This window comes from Camelus bactrianus, chromosome 1, assembly GCF_048773025.1.
Source record: "Camelus bactrianus isolate YW-2024 breed Bactrian camel chromosome 1, ASM4877302v1, whole genome shotgun sequence".
NCBI classification, from domain to species: Eukaryota; Metazoa; Chordata; class Mammalia; order Artiodactyla; family Camelidae; genus Camelus; species Camelus bactrianus.
Window position 1 is genome coordinate 72367754 of NC_133539.1, and position 26361 is coordinate 72394114.

Sequence of the window (26361 nt, forward strand, 5' to 3'; positions counted from 1 at the left end):
TAGGTGTGTCAAAGGAACAGCATATTTTAACAACTGTAATCATCCCATGAGTCACCAGGTACCTAAAGTATAACAGGGTGGCTTAACGCAGTTTAATTTTACTGTATGCAAAATCAAACTAATTTACTTCTTTCTTATGAAAATTATTTTCACAACAATTAATTTTACTTTGGAGTGCAAATACTAAGCAACTTCTGAATAACTTGGGGAAGAAAAAAAACAATAGAAAGTAATTCATACCTGCTTTATGGCAGTAACTGTTATCACAAAGAACAATGGAAGTCCACTGGTAATTGGACTGGTAGGTGTATCAATCATAAGCTGGATTTTAAAAAAGAATGCAGAATATTATATTTTATATTGTACATATCACACTATTAACATCTAAAATCTCATATTTATTGGGAATTCAGAGAACATCATACAAAATATGGATCATGGTCCAGAGTGAAAAAGTTCATAGTTTTTCACAAGCTCACTTGGTTGGCTATTATATGGGGTTAGTAAAATATCTAAATCTATTGCATCCCCACAAATACTGCTAGGATGGACTCAGTCACTCAGCTTTCTTAGCACACACAGTACTTAAGATCTTCCTCAATATTTGCCTTGAAGTAGAGTTACAGTTGCTCAAAATCTCATTTAACATTCTTTGCCCATCCTGAGAAATGCTGAAAAGTCAATTTTTACCCTGGGATCCAGAATAAACTCATCACTTAGGGAGAGAACAAGAAATGGGACTAGAGAAAGGGTTTTCTCTACAAGTGATTTTGTTACAACTAGCAGACCCAGAGGGCTACAGCTTGTAAAATGATGCTATAAATACAATCTAAATCATACAACTGATTTAGATTAGATTTAGATTTCAATATATTGCTGGAGAATTAAAGAAAATACTTGCAGTAATTATGTTTGGTTACTTGGGATGTGGGTCTAATGATTTATTAATGTTCCTTTACTCTGGATAGGCTAATTAAATTTGTTCTATTCCACAGACAAGGTGAATTCCTGATCCTGGCTAGTAATTTCACAAATTCATGCATTAATATCAATGTGGTTAGTATAAATTTCTTATTTTTCTGACCAAACCCAAGCTGATGTTGATTAAAAAAAAAAAAAATCAGAAGTTCTTTTTCTGTTCATGAAAGAAAGCAATATAAAAAAATTTCCTGAGTTTTAAAGTGATTACTTGACAAGTTTTTTTTTTCCTTTTGAAAGCCCAGGTTCTATAGAGAGAACGGTTCAAAGTTTATACAAAAAAAATTCAATGCCACATTGAAAGAGACTGCTGATCAGAAAAGAATATGATCAGAAAGAATGATCAGAAAAGAACACGATCAGAAAAGAATAACCTCTTCAAAAGAAAATGACAACTACTAATTTTGAATCTTGACTTTATACTCAAGTTTTGTAAGCTGTTCTCTTGATATCTTGATATTAGAAAAAAAAAGTACAATGTGAAAATTAAGAAACTGTCAAACAGCTTATATAAACACAGATTTAAGTTAAGAAAATAACCTCGTGGATAAAAATCTACATAGTGATTCTTAAAAATTATAATTAAAAAATTGTTTTAATAAAAGTAAAATTTAAATTAAAAAAAAGAAAAGCTAAAGAAAAATTTACTTTGTACAAAGATGAGGCCAAAAACAAGTGCTGTATGTTAGAAGACAAATGTTTATTTTCTGAGGCAGAGCATCTAAAAGAATGATGTTATTTTCTTGGGTTTGATTATAATTGTCAGCACCACAGCACATCAGTGATAAAACAAAATACAATTAATCTTAAAATTCATAGGCTATTTTTTAGACATCTACATGTGGTTTAAATCATTGTACTCACTGAATACAATGAGTAAGCTCTGCAGAAAAAAATAAAAGGCCCCAAAGTCAAATGATTTAAAATACAATGCAACTTTTCTCTGAAGATATATTCTTAGAAATCATATCTATAAACTTAAAAATTTATGAAGCGATAAAGCTTACCTGAACCAAAAATATAATAAGAAAATAAAAGTTTGCCACTCTTCTGAATTGTTCAAATAAATTTTTTGGAACAAAATTCCACACAGTATACTAAAAAAAAATAAAGGAGAGGGGAGAGATGAATGAATTAATATTTCAAAATAATATATACTACATACATGTAATAAGAAAAGTAATATCAGATTAACTAAGCCCTTAGCTAAATTCATGTAACTCTTGATGCTATAAAACTATCTGGTTTTTAGAGTTTCAGGACTTTTATTCAACTTTTTATCTTTCTTTTAGTATTTATTGGTAATTTTAGTATAATTTTTAAAAATGAGATAAACCAGAATCTATTAATTTTGCTATTAAGTCCTTAATTTTTTGTAAGTTGGAAATGGCAGATCTAAAATAATATTTTAATAATTTATTTTGGATTTTGTTTACACAAAACTAAATCTAATGTTAAAGATGAATAAGAGCTGATAGAAATGCTAACACTAGATTCAATTCAATTTATTTCACGTTTTATTTAGCTCAGTGTCAGAAACAGAGGAAATGGTATAATTATTCAATTATTTCTCATTAAGCATAGGCTGCAGAAAAATAACCTAAAATGTGAAAAAAGATTTAAAAATACTTTAGTTTGAGATTTTTGTTTCCTGAGGTAAGCTTGTATCACTATAAATTTCCCTCTTAGAACTGCTTTTGTTGTATTCCATAGGTTTTGGATCTTCATTTTCATTTGTTTCTAGGTATTTTTTTGAATTCCTCTTTGATTTCTACATGATTCACTGGTTGCTTAGTAGCATGCTGTTTAGCCCCCATGTATTTGTGTTTCATGTTGTTTTTTTCTTGTAGTTGCTTTCCAGTCTCATTGAGTTGTGGTCAGAAAAGATGCCTGATATGACTTCAATTTTCTTAAATTTCCTGAGGCTTGTTTTGTGGCCTAGCATTTGTCCTATCCTGGAGAATGTTCCATATGCACTTGAAAAGAACGTGTATTCTGCTGCTTTTGGATGAAATGATCTATACTCACGAATTAAGTACATCAGGTCTAATGTGTCATTTAAGGCCAGTGTTTCCTTATTGATTTTCTGTCTGGATGATCTGTTCATTGATGTAAGTCAGGTATTAAAGTCCCTACTATTGTTGTGTTACTGTTGATTTCTCTCTTTATGTCCATTAATATTTGCCTTATATATTTAGGTGCTCCTATGTTGGGTGCATAATATATATTTATAATTGTTACATCTTCTTGGATTGACCCCTTAATCATCATGTAGTATGCTTCTTTGTCTTTTGTAACAGTCTTTATTTAAAAGTATATTTTGTCTGATACAAGTACTGCTACTCTGGCTTTCTTCTGATTTCCACTGCATGGCATACCTTTTCCCATCCCCTCACTTTAAGTCTGTGTCTCTAAATCTGAAGTAAGTCTCTTGTAGGCAGCCTATATATAGGCCTTGTTTATGTATCCATTCAGCCACTCCATGTCTTTTAGTTGGGGCATGTAGTCCATTTACATTTAAAGTAATTATCAATATGTATGTTCGTATTGCCATTTTCTTCAAATTGGATTTATTTCAGAAAAATCTTGAAACAACCTAATCTTACACCTAAAGGAACTAGAGAAAGAACACACAAAACCCCTGGTATAAGGAAAGAAATCATAAATACCAGAGCAAAAATAAATGAAGTAGAGACTAAATAAACAATAGAGAAGATCAATGAAACTAAAAGCTGGTTCTTTGGAAAGACAGACAAAGTTGGATAAACTTTTAGCCAAACCTTCAAGAAAAAAAGGCCCATATCAATAAAATCAGAACTGAAAAAGAAGTTACAACTGACACCACAGAAATACAAAGGATCATTAACAGAAAACTACGAACAACTACATGCCAATAAAATGGACAACCTAAAAGAAATGGACAAATTCTTAGAAAGGTACAATCTCCCAAGACTGAACCAGGAAGAAATAGAAAATACGAACATAACAATTATCACTAATGAAATTAAATCAGTAATTTAAAAACTCCCCCAAAACGAAAGTCCAAGGACCAGATAGCTTCACAGGTGAATTCTACCAAACACTGAATGAAGAGTTAATACCTATCCTTCTAAAACTATTCCAAAAAACTGCAGTGTAAGGAACTTGAGAACTACTTCTATGAGGGCAGCATCACCCTGATCTCATACCTGGCTATCACCAAAAAGAACACAAATAACAAATGTTGGTGAGGATGTGGAGAAAAGGGAATCCTCCCATACTGCTGGTGGAATGTAAATTCGTGCAGCCACTGTGGAAAACAATACAGAAGTTTCTCAAAAAAACTAAAAATAAAGCTACCCTATGACCCAGCAATTTGACTCCTGGATATATATACAAAACAGTAACAAAAACAAAACCCCCCACTAATTTGAAAAGATACATTTTGCCAAGGTAGGAAAACAACCTAAGTGTCCATCAACAGATGACTGGATAAAAAGATGTGAGATAAATACACACACACACACACACACACACACACACACACAAACACACACACACACTGGAGTATTACTCAGCCATAAAAATAATGAAATTTTGCCATTTGCAGCAACATGGATGGACTTGGAGGGCCTTATGCTAAGTGAAATAAGTCAGAGAGAGAAAGACAAACAATATATGATATCACTGTGGGATCTAAAAAATACAACTAGTGAATTTAACAAAAAGAAGCAGACTCACAGATATAGAGAACAAACTAGTGGTTACCAGTGAGGAGAGGGAAGGAGGGCAGGGAAACATAAGAGTAGGAGGGAAATAAAGGGTTATTAAACAAGGACCTACTGTATAGCACAAGAACTATATTCAATATCTTGTAATAACCTATAATGGAAAAGAGTCTGAAAAAGAATATATACACACATATATATGTGTGTATATAATTGACTCACTTTGCTGTACACCTGAAACACTGTAAATCAACTATAAATCATCATAAAAAATCAACTATAATGGAAAAGAGATTGAGAAAGAATATACACACACACATATATATGTTTAGTATATAACTGACTCACTTTGCTGTACACCTGAAACACTATAAATCAACTAAAAAAGGAGTTATTATGGGATTATATGAAATCATCTGTGTGAAACTTTTGAAAATTATAAAGCACTACAGAAGTTAAAGACTCTTTCATTCATTAAAAAGCCTTTAGATAAGTGATCACTGGTATAACCACCAAGAAAATCTCATAAAGGACACAAAAATCTGTCACAATGTCAATTTTCAAAGTAAGACATTAGAATATCATGCTCACAAACAAAGATGGTAAGGGGTTAAACTGCTTTGCTCTAAATCCTTAATCCAAGGTCACTGAATGTCCTTGGACCTAATCTTTCTGTACCCCACTCTGTGCCTCTACAAAATGAGGACAATAATAATTACACTGTATAGGATTATTAAATATGCTAATATACTTATGAAGAACTTGGGGCAGAATCTGGCTTATGCTAATTGCTATACACATATCTGTTATATTATTAATCAGTTTATAAGCCTGTAATGCTATATTACGTGGGCAAGGTAATTCAGTACAAATTTTACTTGTGCCTTTCACTACTCACAACACAACTTTATGAAACAGGGAAACTTTATAGCACTGTTACATTCTACTGGGAGAATGTAAATGGGGTAAAGTAAGATCCCTGAGGCTAGGGACATTGCTTTATTTGCTGCTCTACCTCTAGTACTTACACTAGTACTTGGCACACAGGAATCAAAACTGTAGCAGGATAGATAGATAAATTAATAAATACGATTGGAAATAAATTTTTTTTCAGATAACTCTTCTCATGTCAGGCAATGAATGCAGCCTTACTGGTTATTGACCAATTCAAGATTTTTAAAGAGATAGTTTACTTAGTTTTACCTGGTGCAACATAAGATGGTTCTAATTTTATGTCAGAAATTTGTTTCTTAATTAGTTATTTGATACATGAAACATCCTTTTCCATATGAATAATTTTATAAATAGGGTTAGGTTCCAGAAGAGCCCACAAAAGCCTATCTGTCCTAAGGGTATAAAAAGAGTAGAGTACAGAATCTAAGATCCTGCCTTTCTTAGGTGAAACAACATTTTCATTTCTAACCTGGCATTCCTGAAACATAACTCCCTGTGGTGGTCACAGCACCAGTGCTCTAGAATCTGGGGTTGGGAACTATGTTCAGGGCTCTATAGAGAAGAGAAGTAGACACTTCTTAGAACCAAAACAAGTCACTGCTCAATATGCACATATTAGATGTTAATTCTGGGTCAAATCATTACTAGCTGATCTTAACTACAGTAAAAAGACAGTTGTCCCTACAGGGGTCATAGTATTTCCATGCAACTTCCTCAGTCACCAGATCAAATGGGTAAAACTTCATAAGAATTAAGTTGGCTATGTTCAGTGTTTACATCAATCTATTTAAATTACAATAGTGACAATATATTTCATCTTCCAGAATCTTGAAAAGAGCAACTGTATAAACTGACAAAATGGCAACTGGTTTCAGGATTTCTTTGGCTAGCTCAAAAATACAATGGAAAAACTCAGATGGTACATAACAATTTCTCATGAAAGTTAGTTTACAAATGTTACGAATTGTTGTTTTCAGGTTTTCTGAAATATAAACAAATTAACAGATTGAATGAGTCCAAATTCTGTGCTTATCCTGCCAGAGAGGTGGCATTCAAGTAAATATTAAAACACATGAAAATACTTCTAAGAAAAATAGTAAATGATTGTTTTAAAATGCTTTTAATTATGTAACAATGGCCAAGAAAAATGAATTCAAAGTTTACCTTCTGCAGATCAGTTGCTAGTGCTAGAGGTGAGGAAGAGGGGGACTGGCTACTAGCTTTCTGGAGTGACAAATATATTCAATATCTTGATTGTGGTAGCGGTTACATGATGTTATACATTTGTGAAAACTTATCAAATTATATACTTAAAACTAGTGAATTTTATTGTATATACATATACCAAAGTTTAAAATAAAACACTTAAAATTCTTATGGACATTTCTTGCATCATTTACTAAGAACTGTGTTATCAATCTAGAACTCTCTATTACCCTAGATTTTGGTATTTCCCCTTCCTGCCTTCTACTTGAGAACCACTGTCCAAAATGAGATGTCACTAATAGGTGTGTTGCAAAAATAAATAACGTGAAAGTTGTAAAAAAGGAACAGGACAAAGGAACCACTGGCCTACGACAGTATCTTTCAGAAAAATGAGATCAGGATTAGACAGAAAATTTTAGTTGCCCTGGAAGGGAGGGAAAGAGCAAGACAAAGATGCTTCTTAAGATGGCCTATTATGCAACAGGTATGCTCAAAGGAGAACTTGACCCTCAGTCTCTGACTCACATTCTCTATAATTGACCTTTCCAATACAGTAGCCACTAGTTGCATGTAGCTATTAACACTTAATTTTACGTATATTAAAATTAAATTAAAAATTAAGTTCCTCAATTACATTACCACATTTCAAGACAAATAGCCCCATGTGGCTAATGACTATCATATTAGCATCGATAATAGCACGGATAACATTTCAATCATGAGGGAAGAGTCTATAAGATAGCATTACTCTATAATATTCAGTTTCAAGTTAAACTTTAAACACCTTAAAAATGTCATGGGAAAAAAAATGAAACAAGGAAGAATATATAAGAGTGAAGCAGTACTTTTGTACTATAAAATGTTTACACAAGAGTCATAAAATTGGAGGAAGTCAGGCTTTAAAGTCACACAGAATTGAGTTTAAATTCTTATCTCATCCCTAGGGTAAATTATTTTCCAGCACTTTAACTGAAGAAACGGATATAAAATGAGTATAACAACAATTTTGTGAAAGCTATCTTAAAGTTGTTGTAAGGGTTAAATAATATGGAAAGCACCAAATACAGTGCCTAGCACATGATATAAATATTAGTTCCTTGGTTTAATTGCAACTAAGGATAATTTTTGGCATGTTGGCTACCTGATATTAGCAACTAGCAACTCCTTTTAGTTTACAGTTCATAATTTTGGTTAAGATAAATCTACCAATCACCATTTCCTGGAATTTTTAAGGATATAAATGTATACTAGAATACATAAACAAATCACTTTTTTTTTGAAACAAAACAGTACACAACCACAGTTTTAATTATGAAAGTGTTAATTCTTACCTTAGATGAAATGATCCGGTTATCTATAAATTTCTGAGGTGTGTAAAGGCCATTTTGAGGAAACCTATTGGCTATATAAATAGTTCTTGTGTCACTCTGATGAGGTGGGTCAAAACCCTAAGGTCAAGCAAAAGAAAAATAATGGTCAACAAGGTTAGCTGCTATGATTTCTTTACTAATGGTTCTATTTAATTGATCGTATTATATGTACCATTACTGACCCTAAACTGCATATAGGCTCAATCTATTTAATTATTAGGAGAGTTGAGTCATATTTTTTTTTTCACAAGTAAACAAGTAAACACTATCTTCAGGTATAAACTAACCAGGTAATAACATCTGGTAATGAAAAACAGTCCATATTCTGTCAGAATATTTTCACAAGAAAAGAATAATCATATAGAAGACCTACAGAAGCATTTGAAGACAAGGCTTCTTTCCTTCCCTTTCATTCCTGGGGTTCTTTGTTTTTTTTCTTAGGATAGATTCCTATTCAGTGATGTGGAAGTCCTGTGTAGCAAAGGCCTAGTCAGGACCTACCACATGAGATGAAAGGTTTACACTTCATTTCTTTTACACCCAAATCAACTCGGTTTCAAAGAGGTTTGTTCCCAAAGGACTTAACAAGGCATTGGATAACCCAGATTCATTCCACACAAGCACTTCTCTGTGCTGGTTACATTATCAATCAACTTCCTAAAATATGGACATATGTAATAATTCTAGCCTCAAATTTAGAAGACCATTTATTAAGGTATGTTTAGTAACGATCTCTAGTGGAAAATTTTTCCCTGGTGACAAGAATACTGATAATTTATTCCTACAGTATTATATTCTTTTCCAGGGTGGCAAGTGAAACTTCTAGACTCCTTTGGTAGATCCTGGGGACCCTCTGACAGGCTGAAAGCAATCACCAAATACAAGACTTCTTCTAACAGACAATGAATCAAATTTTCTTAGATTTTTATGTTTTTCATGGTGGTCAAGGGCTATCTACTAGCACTACTAAGTTATTAAGAGATTGATTAAACTTGGTATTCATAAACTACAGTGATCCATTTTTATATATTAAGGACTCTAAGTTAGCAATCTACTAAGAAAGTACTGCAACTGCCCTTCCAATGCTTAGCATCCCTGTAAAATTTCTATCAAGCACAGACATAAACAGATAGTGGAAATTTCCATATAACCTAGAGGGTTATTTTATTTAGCACATCAGGATATTAGCAATGCTATGCATGGTTTTCAACTGCTTTTATTTGTGATTTTAAAAAATTTATTTTGTGATCTTAGAAACAGCTGGTATACGGGTGTGCAAATTAAATGAATTTGTATGCTCCATTAAAAAAGTGAAGTTTTATTTTATTTGTTTATGCTACTTACAGTGATGGTCACATTTTATGGATAAGAATGTGCCATGATATGTCTAATTTCAAAATTAGTTTCTTCAAGGATTAAATGTGGCATGCATGCTTATCTTCCTCATAAATTTTCTTTTAAACATTTCACAATTGTGCCCTGTAACAACTCATGGGGGGAAAAGAGCAGGTTTCAAAATCAGAGCTGGAACTCATTGCTCTATCTGGAATATCATAATCATTTTAAAGATATATTCCATTTATTCAATCAATAAATATTTATTGGGTTTAAGTACTACAGGAAGCCATGAAGGATTATGTGATTTGTTATATATGAAAGCAAACCATAACACGCTCCAACTCAATAAATAAATAAATGTACAAACAGAGTTTGAATGCTACTGTAGTCTATGGCTGTATTTCTCAAAGAGGATCTGCAGGAAGTTTGCCTGTAGAGTTCATAAAACTGAGAGGGACGTGAAGGTAACTGAAGCAGTAGACTGCATGCAACATATTTATTCTGCATTCACTTTGAAACCATCTTAACATAACACTAAGTTGTACTGATACCTGTAAATTTCTGGGATAAATTAAAGAAAAAAGAAAGTAAATTTGAGTTTGAAAGAATACATAAGTCTTTAAGACGTCAAGACAACTGAGACTGAGAATCAGTGATACAAAGACCCTCCCCCAAATATATTATGATACATATATACTATATCCTCTCATTCATGACTAGAATATGCTACACAGAAATGCATGCACTTTCCAGGAAGCAAATGCTCATCATTCTCCATTCATCTCTACTGTATGAACCAGCTATCACATACTAAAGTTTTGGGACTCCTGAGATTTCTACAATTATTTCAAGGAGATATTCTGAAATGTTCCAAAAAATGAAATCAGTTTTAAATTAAACTGAATTTTAAATTCAGTATCACCATATTCCAAGAAATCATGATTTAAAATATGATAATTCTGAAAGAATAATGATAATCCATTTTTCCTTATTCCCAAAGATGTTACAACATCCAGTTTAAGCATTTTGAGTTGTTTTTCCAGTGATTAATTCAAATGATCTTAACCAATCATAATCAATGGCATCCATATACATACAGCTGTGTGTCACTTTTTTTCACACAGAAAATGGTTAAATTTTCTATTTGTGACTGTAGTATAAGTACAGCTAAGTGTCCCTTATGGAAATTAAACCTGAAACTTCAATTCATTATCTTCTGCGCAACAATTCATTGTCTTCTGTGCAACAAATTCAAGCCCCGAATTAAATAAAAATAAAACTGTCCAAAAAATGAAAAGAAGTGACTTAGAGCAGGACTTCAGGACTGTGAATATCTGAAATTGTATGCAAATTTGGATATACTTGCATTTTCCTAATGACAGTGAGCATAGCTTTCATCAGATTTTCATGACGAAAAGAAAGTTAAAACCCCTTATTTCAAGTCTCACTTTTATAATCAGTTTCCTATCTCAATATTCCATATTTTAAAAATGACAGAGAATCTGTTTCAACAGCACCTCTACTTTCTTTAACAGGAATCAAAACAAGATCTGTTATCAAAATTAATTTTATAACTATACCGTCAGTGTGAAGTTCAACTAGTTTCACACGATTTCTAGCAAGCATTCTCAGCAATTCTATGGCACTGTCAAATCTGAACTTCCTAATCACTAGGCCAGGGTTCAGAAACCTGTGGCATGTATTACACCTTCTGTTGTCATCCTAGACTACCCATTCACACTCTGAACTCCTTGATGGCTTGCCTGCTCCTTTCTTCTCTGATTTCATATTGTCCTGGGCAAAGGAACTGAGACAGATTAAAGCCATTTTAGCCACCCTGATTTTAATTTAATCCCTGCTAATAATAAGTACAGTACAGCTGACCCGTGAGCAACTTGGGGGTTAGGGGAGCCCACCCTCCACACAGTTGAAAACCCAAGTATAATTTTAGAGCTGGTTACTGCATCCTTGGATTCAGTCAACTGACAATCATGCAGTACTGCAGTATTTACCACTGAAAAAAATTCAAATATACAGGGACCTTCACAGTTCAAACCTGTGTTTTTCAAGGGTCAACTATATAGGCTTTTGGAAGCACACAAACTTAAACTATTTAAAAATAAAAACTCTCATACCCTAAAAAAGTTATGAAATTAAAAACCTTTTTTTCTTCCATCTGAATTTGTTAACACATGTAAAAACCACTGGTATTAAAAAAAAAAGTGGACGAGTATTTAAGGTGGAAAAAAATCTCATGGTGGCATTTAGGGGAAGAACTGACAACACATGGGACTGATCTGAAAGAGACTCCTTTTGTAGCAGCAAACTGATGAAGCCTAGGGAAACCAAATTAGAAAAAAGCTTTCTAATTTTTAGAAGTTGGTCTTTGGCAAAAAGCAGTATTTGGAAATGAATCATAACATTTTATATTTTCATACTAAATATACCAGCTTCTGTACTATTCTAAAAATCCCAAAGATTTTATGAAAACAACAAGCATTATAAATAACAGCTAAGAAGAAACTAAAACCATAGTCCTGTAATTAGTGTTACACTTCTTTAAAATAACTAAGAAAACATTATCTTTAGAGTTCATGGTGATGAAAGTAAATTTGTGTATTTAATCATTCTTATATGTAATCTATTTCCTGCATAATAGAAAAGCTACAAAATAAATGAAAAAATGCAAAAACAACAGGAAAAAGAAGCTTCAGAGTCAAAACTGCAATAGCACTATTATTAAAATAAATGAAGAGAGGTTTATTTAGGTCATACGTTTTATATAACAAAAAGTGAGTTTTGTTGGCTACATGTTCCAATGTACACAGGCACATGAAAAATGGCCTAGGAAAAATACGTTTCTGGGGAAGAATGATTTAATGTATTTTACGAAATCTACAAACTTAATTGTGAACTACTGTTTTCTGGACATAAACTTTAAATAAAATATACTTACATGAAGGTATTATAAGGGCAAGATAATTTTACACTGTTAGCAGACCAAAGCAAGGTGATAGGGAATAACTTAAAATGCCCATGATGTAAACACAATAATTTAATTTTAGCCTTTTGTGTCATGTTACATAATTTTCATTTTAGGATTTAAGGTAGTTTTTGCCATCTATCAGAGCAGTCTGGGCTTCCAAGAACTTTGCCTTAATGCAAAGGTGGCTTGGGACTTTCCACAGTCTAGACATCCTTTCATCTCACCACAATTATAAACATTTTCAATGTTTCCCAAAATCCATAACACTCTTGCTCTTATATAGAAATGAAAGTAAATGCTATTCTTGTTACCAGATAGGTACAATGTAATACCAAGCATTTATGTTTAGAAAAATCAACCAAAATAATACTGTCACTGAAATAATGTTTCTGAATGACCATATACTTTGCTCTAGAGGCTTTTTTACTCACCAGTTTTCTGATTGGTTGCTTAATTGTGTTTCCCTATTCTTACTATATAGTACATAGAGATCTATATATAATTTCTCTACTACAGCTAAGAGATTACTCGCCTTAAAGTCAGAACTCCTTTTGGGGAAAGAGCCTAAGGGAAGGATCAAACAATGATTTGGGAGGGTGGTGTCTAGTGGTATTTATGAGATGAGTGGATGGCTAGGGCAGAGATTATCAGATATTCTTCAATCAACTGTAGAGTCCTGCCAACAAAGAAATGTCCTGTGAACCAGATAACTTTCAAATGCCCTGCCTGATACTCACACTGGTAAAAATCTCTTCAGAAAAATGTGAACTTCCTATTTAAAAACAAACACAAAATGTTTTATATAGATTTACGAGTGTTTCAGGAATGGAACTATCATGTAAAATGAAGATAATAATTTGTCAGAACTTTATAAAGTATTTACTGTTTCAGAAAATTACATCACCAATGGAAATGTCACTTGTACCTGAATCACCAATATACTACACTTCCAGTAGCCTGCATTTAGTAGCCATGCATTCACACTGATTACAGCATCTGAATACTCATTATCTCTAGCGCAGCTACAATTGAGCATTTCCATATGGAAGTAGATATTATTTAATATATTTATTTATTTTTATTCATATGAAAACTAGGGTTTTAATGTTAATTTTTAAAAGAATCAAGTTATATATGTGGCAGGTTATATGTTTAAATTTTATTTCAGGATAAGAATGGAAAGAGCATTTTTGAAATATGTTAGAAATAGAGGGCAGTGGGCCCAACAGGGCTGAAAAGTAACCATGTACTTGGATGGCCAAAATCTAAGTAATATTACAAGTAATCACTATCTTGGGTCTACAATAGACTTTCTCAAGTTGGAAGCTGCTGCTTATACCATAAGCAGAATACCAGTATTCAAACCAGGAAACTACAACAAATATTTCCAAGTAGAGATTTAAACAGGCTTATGTGTTAGGTAAAAAATTCTAAACAGTAACAACATAAAAATATATTGAAGTCAGAAAACAGACATAATGAGTGAAACCTATTTAATAAGTTAGATAAGAACTAAAACAAAAGGTAGAAAAAAGTAAGGTGGAAGGAAGATACACAATTATCTTATTAATTTTATATTCTGGGAACCTGAGACATGCTTCAGAAGAAAGTAAAACATGTTAAAAAAGGTTAAAAAAAGAAAAGAACTCAGCAGATCTTAAACGATTGCTATGAAAATTTGAAAACTGAACTTTAAACACAGAAATGATTATTTAGCAACACTGGGTCAAACCCACATAATTCTGAAAATGTATTATAAAAAAACACAAAGGAATATTTTAGCTTATTATCAGTTCTTTCAATAAGCAATTCATTTACCCTGTGTAATGACTATTAAAATTGTACCACTGACTGAAAATTCTTGCTTTCTGGTATCTTCCTAAATGTAATAAAAAAAATTTATTTCAGCAAACAATCAAAGAGTATTTACTGAGAACTTACTAAGGGCTTCTCTGTGTGCTAAGGACCAGTGATGATAAAAAGGAATATGTGACTTAGTCCCTAACCACATGGAGTTGATTTAGGTCTTATTTACCTTAGATATCATTTAATTTCCTATTTCCTCTCATATATTTAAGATCAAACTAGAATTATTTTCTGGTTTGAATGTGGTAAACTCAAAAAGGATACCTAGTAAACAACTGGATATGCTTGTTTAGAGTTTAGGAATGAGGGTTGGGCTTGAGATTAAAACTGGGCAAGCATAATGATGGTGGTTAAAGTCAAAAGTATGTAGGAGACTGCCTACTAAAAGTGTACAGAAGAGAATAAGGGTTAAGAGATGGAATTCTCAGGGCTGTCATTTGAGATATCTGTGGAAGAAAGGGAGTAAGCAGAGGAAAAGATCATTACAGTAGAAGAAAAACAAGAAGAGCAGTGTGGCAGAAACCCAGGAAGAAGTTGCAAAAAGGAATTATTATATGCTGCAAAGAAAAAAGACAACTGTAATAATTAGGAAATCACTGGTGGCTTTTGCCAACACAGTTTGAGTAAAGTAAAAAGGGCTACATTGGATTGATGAATGGAGGTGGGGAGGAGGGTGGGAAGTGGGAATAGCAGTTAACTAATGAAAAACTGGATTAAGTGAAAATATTTACTGTAAACAAACCATAAGCTTATTTTCAGGTTTGAAATGAAGGATCTGGTAAAGAGGAAGAAAAAGTTATGGGAAGGAAAAATTATTGAAGGATTAAGGAAGAAGAGAAAATGATCAAGAGCCAAAAAGGTGTAAAACATTAACTTTGGAAACTGACAGGATCTCTCATTTGAAATGGAATTTTTTTTTTATTTGAACATGAAAAATGAAGAAAGCTGAAATCATATACTATCACATTTTCTATTTTGATAATTTTAAGAAATACCTTTGTGATGATCTGATACAGTCATCAACTGAGTGACTGAGTTCAGTTTTTCAGTGTCTGTTTACAGACTTCATACCTTCCTACGGCTTTTTGTATAACTCAAATCTAATGGAACCTCAGATGGCTGTCACAAATTAGACCAGCAGTTCCTCTCTATAAGATTCAATTAACACTAAACTTCATATTCACTTTTTTTTTTATTACTAATAGATACTTCTTTTACAGCAAAAATAAAACATAAGTAGGATCTTGGAGATTCTAATTACATATGGTCATCACACTGATTTCTGATAACCAAAGGCACTGGTTCTCACAGTTCTGGATTTCACAGACCAGCAAAAAGAATTTTAATTGGAAAACTAACACAAAGTTACCAACTATAAATTTTTCTAAGCAAGAATATTAACAAAAAAGAAAGTAAGGAAAACAAGCTAAGACTTAGCTCTCCTGTAAAGTCTGAGAAACTGTCACAGCCCAGTGAAGCCTAAGAACACAGGAAAACCAAATGTAATATGTTATCCCAGATGAGATTTTGAGCCAGAAAAAGAATATCAGTGAAAACCACAATGAGATATCATACCTGCTAGAATGGCTATTATAAAAAAGACAAGATGGTCCTTCCTCTTTGCTCTCAAACAGACAAGCTAATAAGCAGTGGGGACATATCTAGGATCTACAGACTATTTCTGCAGTTTCTATTTTCTAAATCCCAAGTTATTCTTCAGTTTTATAGAGCAGTTTTTCAATTGTTGAGGATCTTTCTGAGAAACGTAATTTGATTTCTATCCTTGGCTTTTTGATGTTATGTTCAATCACCACTTTTTGTTCCAGGAAAAAATGAACTGATGCTTCTGAATAAATGTGGCAATATTTAATTAAAAAAAAAACAAGAGATAATAAGTATCGGTGAAGATGTGGAGAAAAGGGAACCCTTGTGCACTGATGGTGGGAATGTAAATTGGAGCAGCCACTATGGAAAATAGAACTGAGGCTCCTCAAAGAATTAAAAATAGAACTACCATACGATCCAGCAATTCCACTTCTGGGTATTTACCCAAAGAAAATAAAAACATTAATTTGAAAGATATATGCACCCCAATGTTCACTGTAGCATTATTTACAATAGCCAAGGTATGGGGGAAAAAGGTATCAAGGTATGTTGAAAAAAAAACTGTTGATCAACAGATGAGTGGCTAAAGAAAAAAGCTATGTACCTTTAAATACGTATAAAACCTCCAAAGAGATAACAGAATAGTATCTTGAAGGAAAAAAAAGAACAAACTATTACAAGATGAATCAGGCAGATAGGCATCAAGAACAGATAGAAATGAAAGACGTCCAACGGTAACTTCTGAAACAGAAAAACAGTTAATTAGATTAAAAATTCAGAAGAACGAATGAACTCTAGATTGAACACAAGTGAGAGAATTGGTGACTAGGAGCTAGAACTAAGGAATTCACACAGAAAGCAGCAAAGACAGAAGACAGATGAGAAATATGAACAAGAAGTTCAAGAGCATAGGTTAATACCAAGCAAGAGTTCTAAAGTAAGAAAAAGGCTGAGAAGCAATATTTAAAGGAAAAAAACAGTGGAAAATTTTCTGAACTGTTGAAATGAGAGCTTTCAGATTGAAAGTACACACAAGTGTAGAGCAGGAAAAACAAAACTCACATGAAAAAATATGAGGGACACAGCATAGTAAAATAACAAAATATCAAGGACAAAGAGATAATCTTAAAAACAATGTGAAAGATATTATCAACAAAATCATGACAATTAGATTAAAAGCATATTTTACACCAGCAATAAATGTCAAAAAGCAATGGAATAAGTAGTATTTTCAGTATGTTGAGTGAAAGTAACTGTTAATCTAGAATTCTGAATCTACCTAAATTAGTATTCAATAGTAATTATGAAATAAAGACACTTTAAGCCATGAAAGCTAAGAAAGTTTACAAAACATGAAGCCTTGCTTAAAAATAACTGAACAATGTATTTCAGCAAGAATAAAGGTAAATATAGAGGGAAAAGGTGGTATGCAAGAAACAATGGTGAGTAAAAGAAATCACTAAATCCCTGTAGTAATAAATCAAAATATGGAACAGTTAAAAAGTTAGGAAATGTTTTGAGTTTAAAAAGAAGTAGAACTACAACACACATTATGGGAAAAAACATTTGCAAGTCACATATCTGATAAGGGTCTTCCACCCAGAACATATAAAGAACTCTTACAACTCAGTTTAAAAAAAGACAACTCAAAAATGGGCAAAAAGATCTGAATAAGCATTTCACTCTCTCTCTCTCTCTCTCTCTCTCTCTCTCTCACACACACACACACACACACACACACACACCCCACAACAAACAAACAAAAAAACGGCCGATAAGGGACATGAAAAGATATAGAAATCATCAATCATTAGGGAAATACAAATCAAAACAAACAGGTTACCCATTCATACCCAAGACCACGGCTAGAATTAGAAAGACAAAAACAAGTACTGACAAGGATATGAAGACACTGGAACTCACAGATTACTGGTGGGAATGTAAAATGGCACATTCACTTTGGAAAACAGTTTGGCAATTCCTCAAAAAGTTAAAAACAGCGCTACCATATAACCCAGTAATTCTACTCCTTAGGTATTCACCCAAGAGAAATGAAAATATACATCCACAAAAAACTTACACATGAATGTTCAAAGCAGCATTATTTCTAATAGCCTAAAGGTAGAAACAAACTAAATGTCCATTAATCAATGAATGGATAAACAAAATGTTGTATATCTATACAATGGAACATTATTTGGTAATTTAAAGGAATGAAGTACTGATATAGAGATCAACACAGACAAACCCTAAAAACATTATGCCAGGTGAAAGAATACAGTCACAAAATACCACATGTTGTATGATGTCATTTATACAAAGTGTCTAGAGTAGGCAAATTTATATAGACAGTAGATTAGTGACTGATTAGGGCAGGCGGCTAGTGGTTTGGGGTAACGGAGAATGAGAGTTAATTGGTAGGGAATCTCTTTTAGGGGGTATAAAAAAATGTTCTAAAATTGGAGTGTGGTTGATGGCTGCACAACTGCATATATTGAAAAAACTGAGTTGTGCACTTTAATGAATAAATTGTATGGTCTATGAGTTATATCTCAACAAAGCTGGTAAAAGAAAAAATAGAGCTAAACTATTATAACAGTAATGTGGAAGGTGAGAGAGGGAATACTGGAGTCAAAATCTTTTAAACCCCTACGTTATTTGTACCTAGAGATAATTAATACATAAGCATAGCTAGAAAACAAATACAATGCATAGCTTCCACATGATCCAAAGGGGAAAACAGAAATAGAATAGAAATGTTAACAATTTCAATGCAAAGTAAATCAAAATCCTAGAAAGATTTTTCACAGAATTAGACAAAGTGATTATAAATAGCATATGAAGAGTAAAGCTCCGAAGCAATTCTGAAAGGGAAAAAAAGGATTGGGGGTTCTGCCTAGCCAGATATCAAGACATATAAAGTACATAAAAGTGAAGCAGCCAGTTGATAACTGGGGGAAGTACTATAAGTAAGACAGTGCGTTATTGGTGCACCAACTGGACAACAGATGAATGAAACAGAATAGAGAACCTAGATACAGAACACGGTATATGACAGAGAAGGCAAACAACACAGGTTAGTGGGGAATGGCTTATTCAATAAATCACATTGGGACAAATAACTTCTCATATGGGAGAAAATTAATTACCTACTTTATTCCATATACAAAAATAAATCCCAGGTATATTAAAGATCTAAATGTTGTAAAACTAAATGTTAAGACAACTTGAAGAAAATGCTAGAAAAATAGCTTTATGACCCTGGTAGAGGAAAAGAATTTCTAAACAAGTAATAAAAAGCAGAAATCATTCACCTAATAAATTTACCTACAAACAAATTTACAATATCAAAAAAGATACCATCAACAAACTTAAATACAAGGGACAGACTGGAAGAAGATATTTACAACATATACAACAAAGAACTGGCATCTGGACTATAGAAGATACTAATAAGGAAAAGACAAACCACCCAACAGGAAAACAGGTAATCTACTCACATGAATGAAATATAGGACACCAGAATCTCTCTAGCAATTAGGAAAATGCAAACTAGAACAAAAGGAGATACCTTTCACACTCATCAGATGGGTAAATTTTTTCAAGTCTGACAGTACAAAGTGTTGACCAAGATGTACGGAAAGGGGAACTCTCTCATGTTTTGGAAAATAATTTGGCAATATCTAGTAGTAGTCATAACGTGCACACCCAATGACCCAGCAATTCCATTTCTAAGTATTCCAATTAAAACAAACAAACAAGAGTGGTCTCTGCAAAATTTTTTTTTTTTTTTAACAAGAAAAAGCTGACAGTAATTCAAATATCCATTAGTCTGATATTGCCCTGGCTAGGGCAGGGGATGCTTAATTTTGGTAGTTCCAGAGCCTAGCAGTATGCTATCACAGTGTACATGTTCAGAAATGTTTGACTGAATGAATAAATAAATGGGAAAGAAATAGTGTTACCTAAAAATGGATGTAGAGTTGAGAAACAGCTTTTATTACATGGAGAATAAAAACAAAACAGACAAAAATCCGCACCTTCATGATATGAAAGAGACAAATATGTACAGAAAATGTTAAATAGTGGTAAGTGCTAAGAGAAATAAAAAGTAGGGAAGGGGGACAGGGAAGTATGGGTGGGGGAAGATACAATTTTATACTGAATGGCTCAAAAAGGCCTCATTGATAAGGTACACCTGAAAAAAGATGAAGGGAAGCGGCCAGCAGATAACTGGGAGAACATTCCAGGCAGAGGTAACAGGCAGGGCAAAAATTCCAAGATTGAAGTACGCCTGGCACTTCTGATGAATCACAAGGTCTGTGTGGATAAAGCAAAGTGAGTGAAGAATGATGGGGGATGAGAAGTGGTTTGGGGAGGTGGGTGGTTACAGAGCCAGCAGAGACTCTGGCTTTTACTCTGGGCAAGAAGGCAAATCCTCAGAAGGTTTTAAATGCAGGAATTACATCATGTAACTTGTGTTTTAATAAGATCACTCTGGCTGCTATGTTGACAACAGACTGCAGGGATAGAAGGGATATTTAATGACGAGAGTAGCAATCACAAGGTTCTTTGGAGGATTTGGGCAAGGTCCCTACTTCAGTGCTGCTAGGACACGTGGGATTCCACTAATGCCTGACTTCTCCAACAAAATGAAAAACTGAGTATCTAAGAACATATATATGAACATGAGAAAAAAAAAGCAAATATTCAAAGATCTAGGATCTTAAACATTAATTTCTGAGGTTAAAATTTACTCAGCCACGGCAAAATAATATTACCATAGGCCAGTGCTTCCTTTTCCTATTCCTCATTCGTTCCTTGAGAGAAAGGCAAAGAACACAGGTACTTTCAAACTGATGCTAAAACAAATCTGATACTCATTTATTTATTCAACCAACATTTGGTGGGTGAATACCTAACAGTGGGCCAACTGCTATCTTGAGTGCAAGGGAGACATAAAGACAAAAAAAATATGGCCCCTGCCCTAAGATACTAACAGTCTAGTCTAGTACGTGAAAGTAACTAGACTTAGATAACGAGCTGTATAGAAACATGATCTCACTTAAAAAAAAAAAAAAAAATATATATATATATATTATATTATTTATTTTTGGAAAGGGAGGTAATTACGTTTACTTATTTATTTTATTTTCAGAGGTACTGGGGATTGAACCCAGGACTTTGTGTATGCTAAGCATGTACTCTACCACTTGAGCTATACCCTCCTCCAACATGAGCTCACTTTTAATGCTATATAGCAGCAACAGCAGAAATATAGCATAAGCCACAAATGCAAGCCACATATGAAATTTAAACATTTCTAGTAACTACACTTTTTTAAAAGGTAAAAAGAAACAGGTAAAATTAGTTATATTTCACTTTACCCAATATATCCAAAATATTATTTCAACATGTGACCAATACAAAAAATTGAAGTATTTTATATTCTTTTTTTATCCTGTTTTTGAAATCCTATGTGTACTTTACACTTAAGCAAATTTCAATTTGAACTAGCCACATTACAAATGTACTACATTAGCACAGTTATGCAGGATACAGCTATTTTTTAGAAAATTGAAAAGAATTAGACACAGCTACAGGACAAAGTAAATTAGTGTAGGGAGGCCTGAACATGTTCACAGCTTAAAGAAAAAGAGTAAGATTAAACATACAATAGATAATTGATGGGGACTATGGAGAGCAGGATGAAAGAGCACAAGTGGATTGGTTTAGAAAAGGACAGTCAAACCTTCCTTTGTGACAAGAGGAAAGGGAAGAATTAAGTACAGATATAATCAAGTTTGGCAAGTCTAAGTGGGTGAGAGAGTAGAAAGTTGAGAGTTTAGGCAAAGAGCTTCCCATTTTCTCAGTGAATTAGAAGACAATCTTACTAGACTCCTTCCACCATTGCCAATTCAAATCTAAAGGGACTATATTTATGGAACAATTTAAGAAACTGTATCCTAGAATGACAATATTAAGTTGTATTTTTGTAAAATTACAGTAATTTTCTAGCTTTCTTCTGGACTGGTCAATCTTGAATTTTGTCACTTTAAACACAGAAGCAATACCATGGACTAATTCTTTTTTTCTCACCTATTCATTTATTCAGCAAACATGTACCTAGTGCCTGCTCTGTCAAGTATTGTGTGAGACACTGAGCACACAGAGATAAACAAGGCCCTTGTGACCTACATTTGAGTCTCCAGTATTTAGCACTTCATGTCTGCAAACAGTAAGTACTTTAAAAACAGCATTACCTTGCCCTGTAAAGAAATATTACATATCAACTAAAATATGAATTGACAAAGACTTTCATTTAATTCTAAATTAGCACTGTGCAATTGAATTTTCTGTAATAATGAAAATGTTCTACTCTGAATTATCCAATATGGTATCACATGGATTTTTTAGTTAATTAGAATTTTAATTGCCAATGTGGTTAATGGGCACCATACAAATCTAAATATTAAAATACAGCGAGTAGTTAATGGCATTTTCACTATCATAATCAAGGTGCTGTCATCTCTGAGTTAACATACATAATATGATGCTAGAAATAAGCACACTATAAATAATACTAATTGTAGAGAAAGACATCATAAGAAAAAAATTTTTACTGTAAAATAACTTTAGCATTGTGAGACCCAAAAGAAAGAAAGAACATAAGAGAAAGAAAAAGAAAAGGAAAGAGTATTCCAATCTTTTCAGTCTACTTCCCCAAAGGAAAACATCAACTTCTGACAATGGCCTAATTTTTCTCACTGTGTCAAGAAGTGAAAATACTTCGTGGAGATTTAAGGAGTCAAACTTTTTTTAATTAGAGAAAAATTACTAGAACATAGGGGTCGTCTCTGTAATAAAATGACAACAAACTTTTCTTTTGGCTAGACAACTTAAGGTGTTGAAAATCAGGATTTTTATAATGAATAAAGTGTGTTTAAAACTCCAGAAACACACCTGTCTTTGTGATCTGCTTATTTTCCCAAATTTGTCCCATATATCTGAAATTTTTAAATGAACCTATTGCTAAAAGGCTCAATCTACTGAGCAAATGGAAGTTTGTGTGATTTAAACTAGACTTTGAGTTGAATAATTCCTGGTGTAGTAACTAGAATGGCTGTTTACGACTGGAATGGTAAAATATACTTCCATTACTCTGTGTATCCACCTGTCCTCAATGTATAATTTAAGTGACTGTACAAACTTAATCAGAGAGACAAAGTCCTACATTGGCATAGGTCTTATTACATACTTGAAAGATCTGATAACTTAAAAGTAAAACCAGTGAGGTGAGCAACCAATGTCAGAGATAGCATTTTTTATGCACAGCAACTTGCTCAACTTGTTAACCACCCCATAATGCAGTTGTCTTGTAAATTAACCACACAACTTCCTGCCCTTCCTTTTAGTTGTGTTCATTCTAAGCCATTTTAAAAAACATTATCAGACTGTCTTGGAGATGAGAATGGTTATACAATCAGGACTTTATTCAGGTTAACAAAAATACCTAACACTAAGAAGAGGTGTCTTAATCTACTAGAACAAACTTTAAGAGAATTACTTTAAAATGATCTTCCTAGCACACAAAACACCATCAGTTAAGTCTTCCATACATGGCGATGGGCAAATCAAAAGCATGAGATCATGAGATTATTTACCTGTAATAATTAACTTCCAGAGTCAAGTTACCAAGCTGCAGCTTACTGCAACAAAGCCAAAGTATTGCAACAATATGGTATTATAATGACATCATTAGCTTGGTTTCCTAACAAGGCATATATCTGGGATATCTGAATTTACACTTAGCTAAAAATAGAGAGCCAACATTTGTTTGAAGGAGTGGTAGACAGTCCTAGTTTTACGTGTTAGTTTTTTTTTTTTTTTTTTTTTTTTGAGAATGATGCCCACTGCAAAATGAATTAACAGAAGGCTGGCTCTGAAACAGCATGAACATAACGTTTCAGCCTCAACATAAAAATGTTGTTCTAGAGCGGGGAAAAAGAGGTATCAACGCTTTAGTCCCACAAAAGTCGTTTCTGCTTCACCGCCTTTTGAATTAGTAAATGAGAACACGGAACTGTAGAAGCATTTATTTACTAATGCGATTTAGAAATTAAGCAGCAGCCAGAAACAGACCTCATCATGGAGATAAGGTTAGGCTTCCCCAGCCAGGAGCAATTTATGTCTTAATTATCAATATTCCCTTAAGTTCTGTATTTTGGATGCTGTAGTTGCCAGCCGACAAGACAGATTTTTCTCTGTGAATTAATTCTGAGACAGGTGGCGCTTTTTAGATGCCTTAAATCATCCTTTTCTAAGATTCCTTTTTTCCTCCAGATGTTCCAGTAAAACTGAAAAGTCAATCATTGGTTCCAACAGGTCTCACTCAAACTGCCTCGAGGAGAACGGAAAAACGTATAAGGTTCGCATTCCAAAAGTTTCACTTGGGGTGGGGTGAGGACAAGGTAGTAAGGAAAACAGTCCTTCATAACTATCGTACTAATCTTTTGCGAAACTAGACGGGGTGTTGAAATATTCTTTCTTTCCCTAACCCAGTCCTCGAGTAAAATTTGTTTCATTGAGAGGGGTAGACTAGATAAGGTCCCCTTCTCCTAGATAATCAACTGCAACCTTGAAAACAGCGAGGAGAGGGGGCAGAAGACTAGTCCTCCCCCTCCCCTTCACTCAAACGTGTCCCAAATTGTTAGAGGAAAGAAAAACAAGCCTGTTTTTTCTCCCCAGACCAACTCTTTCCGTTCCCTCGCCCTATATCCTCGGGGTGGGGGGACGCCGACCCGGCTCCAGACCCCACTTCTGGCCACAGCCGCCTAGGAGTAGGGAGTAACCAAGAAGCGCTGCAGGAACGGCCGCCTCCCGCCGCCGACCTCCGTGAGCCGGGCCAGAGGCGAGACGTGTGCCGGGGCTGCGAGGGGCTTCTCCCGCGAGCGCCTCCGCTGCGGCCTAGCCCAGAGCCTGCGCCGGGGCCTCGCGGCTCCGCGCCGCCGGCCTTTCCCTGCCACCCGCGCCCGGGAGGTGAGGGGCGGAGGTACCTACCAGCTGCTGCCGGACCCAACGCCACATGCCCCCGCCGTCGCCGTCCCTGTCCCGCAGGACGCGGGGGCCGAGGGGCTGCAGGCGGAGGCCGACGAGCCAGAGGGGGAAGAGGGAGAGACCCTCTGACTGAAGTTTCGCTCGCAGCCGCCGCCGCCGCCGCCGCCGCCGCCGCCTCACTCCCCGCGCCGGGGCCCCATCTCGCCGCGCCGGTCCCGAAGTCCTACAGGCGCGGCCCCGGCGCCGCCCCCGCCCGGCGCAGCTGAGCTTGCTGCCGCGCCGCAGCCACCTTCATTATTGACCGTTGTCACCCGAAGTACCACCAAAACCCCACCCCCGACCCCGGGCTCCACCCCCCGGAGCCCCGCCCCGCCCCGCCCCCGGACGTGACGAAAGGGGCTGCGCCGACCGAGGGGCCCAGCGCGCCCCGCCGCTGTTCTAAGCCGGGCTCAGCCTTGTGGGCGGGGCCGGCGGCCAGCGTGGAGAGCTGCGGGTTCACGATCGCCCCGTATGTGCTCTGCTCTTCCTCTCATTTCTGGGATACGATGAAATAGGGTCTGAGAGTTTCACACGGAGTCTGCGGCTTCTAGCCGACTCCTCTGTTTCTACCTCCTGTTGCAGGTGTGTTTCTGGCTCTCTGCCTTTGGTTTTCCCAGTCGCCCAGCACGCATACGCACGATCTGGAGAGTAATGACTGAAAGTTAATCCCCAGAGATCTCCAGTTTCGGTTCAATTAAATTGTGGAAGCCTTTGTCTCAACGTTTAACGCAGCTCTCTTTAGCAAACGACTGAGCTGGAGTAGGAGAACCTTGATCACTTCCTTTATGTAATTTTGAAAGGGGATGCAACTCCCCTGTGCCTGGTTCAGTCTGGACCAGTGTTCCGGTAGAATGGACGAGATATTCTGTTTTGCATTATTTAAAAAGTAAGGGGGAAAATATTTCCTGTGGGAAGGTGGCTGTTTTCTGTTAACTGCTGAACTCCTGCAATCAAAAACACCCCATAAGTAGCAAGACCTAGGCAAGATAAGGGTGTGGATAAGTGGAGGTAAGAAGGGGTATAAAAGCAACTGCAACTGGACTTTGACTTGGAACGCTGAAATGAAGCGCCGGGTCTCGCTTTGTTCAAAACCAGGCCCGTATACATCTTGATTGTTATGTATGTGTATTGTGTGCAGTATTTTGCTGAATTAAAGCACACTTCACCATTCAACATACAAGAGTTTAAAAAGATTTTTTTAATAAGCGAAAACAGAAACCTAAATGAGATTTGAAAAACTAAGCAAGTCTTTGCA

At 34.9% G+C, this 26361-nt stretch overlaps 1 protein-coding gene across 8 annotated transcripts in view; it reads right to left on the minus strand.

Annotated features, from left to right (window-relative positions):
* The window catches only part of ATP11B (ATPase phospholipid transporting 11B (putative)), a 103395-nt gene extending 78012 nt beyond the window's left edge, over positions 1-25383 (minus strand). For 6 of the 8 annotated variants that reach the window (XR_012508131.1, XM_074367231.1, XM_074367240.1 and 3 more), the window contains exons 1-4: positions 25071-25383; positions 8177-8293; positions 1986-2075; positions 241-321 (exon numbers count right to left, since the gene is read on the minus strand). Coding sequence is in view for 7 of the 8 variants with exons in the window: in XM_074367231.1 (XP_074223332.1) it covers positions 241-321; positions 1986-2075; positions 8177-8293; positions 25071-25097 (315 nt within the window). In the remaining variant the exon portion in view is untranslated. The remainder of the gene's footprint in view (positions 1-240; positions 322-1985; positions 2076-8176; positions 8294-25070) is intronic. The other 2 variants (XM_074367227.1, XM_074367236.1) reach the window with 2 other exon arrangements.
* Positions 25384-26361: the final 978 nt, after the last annotated feature.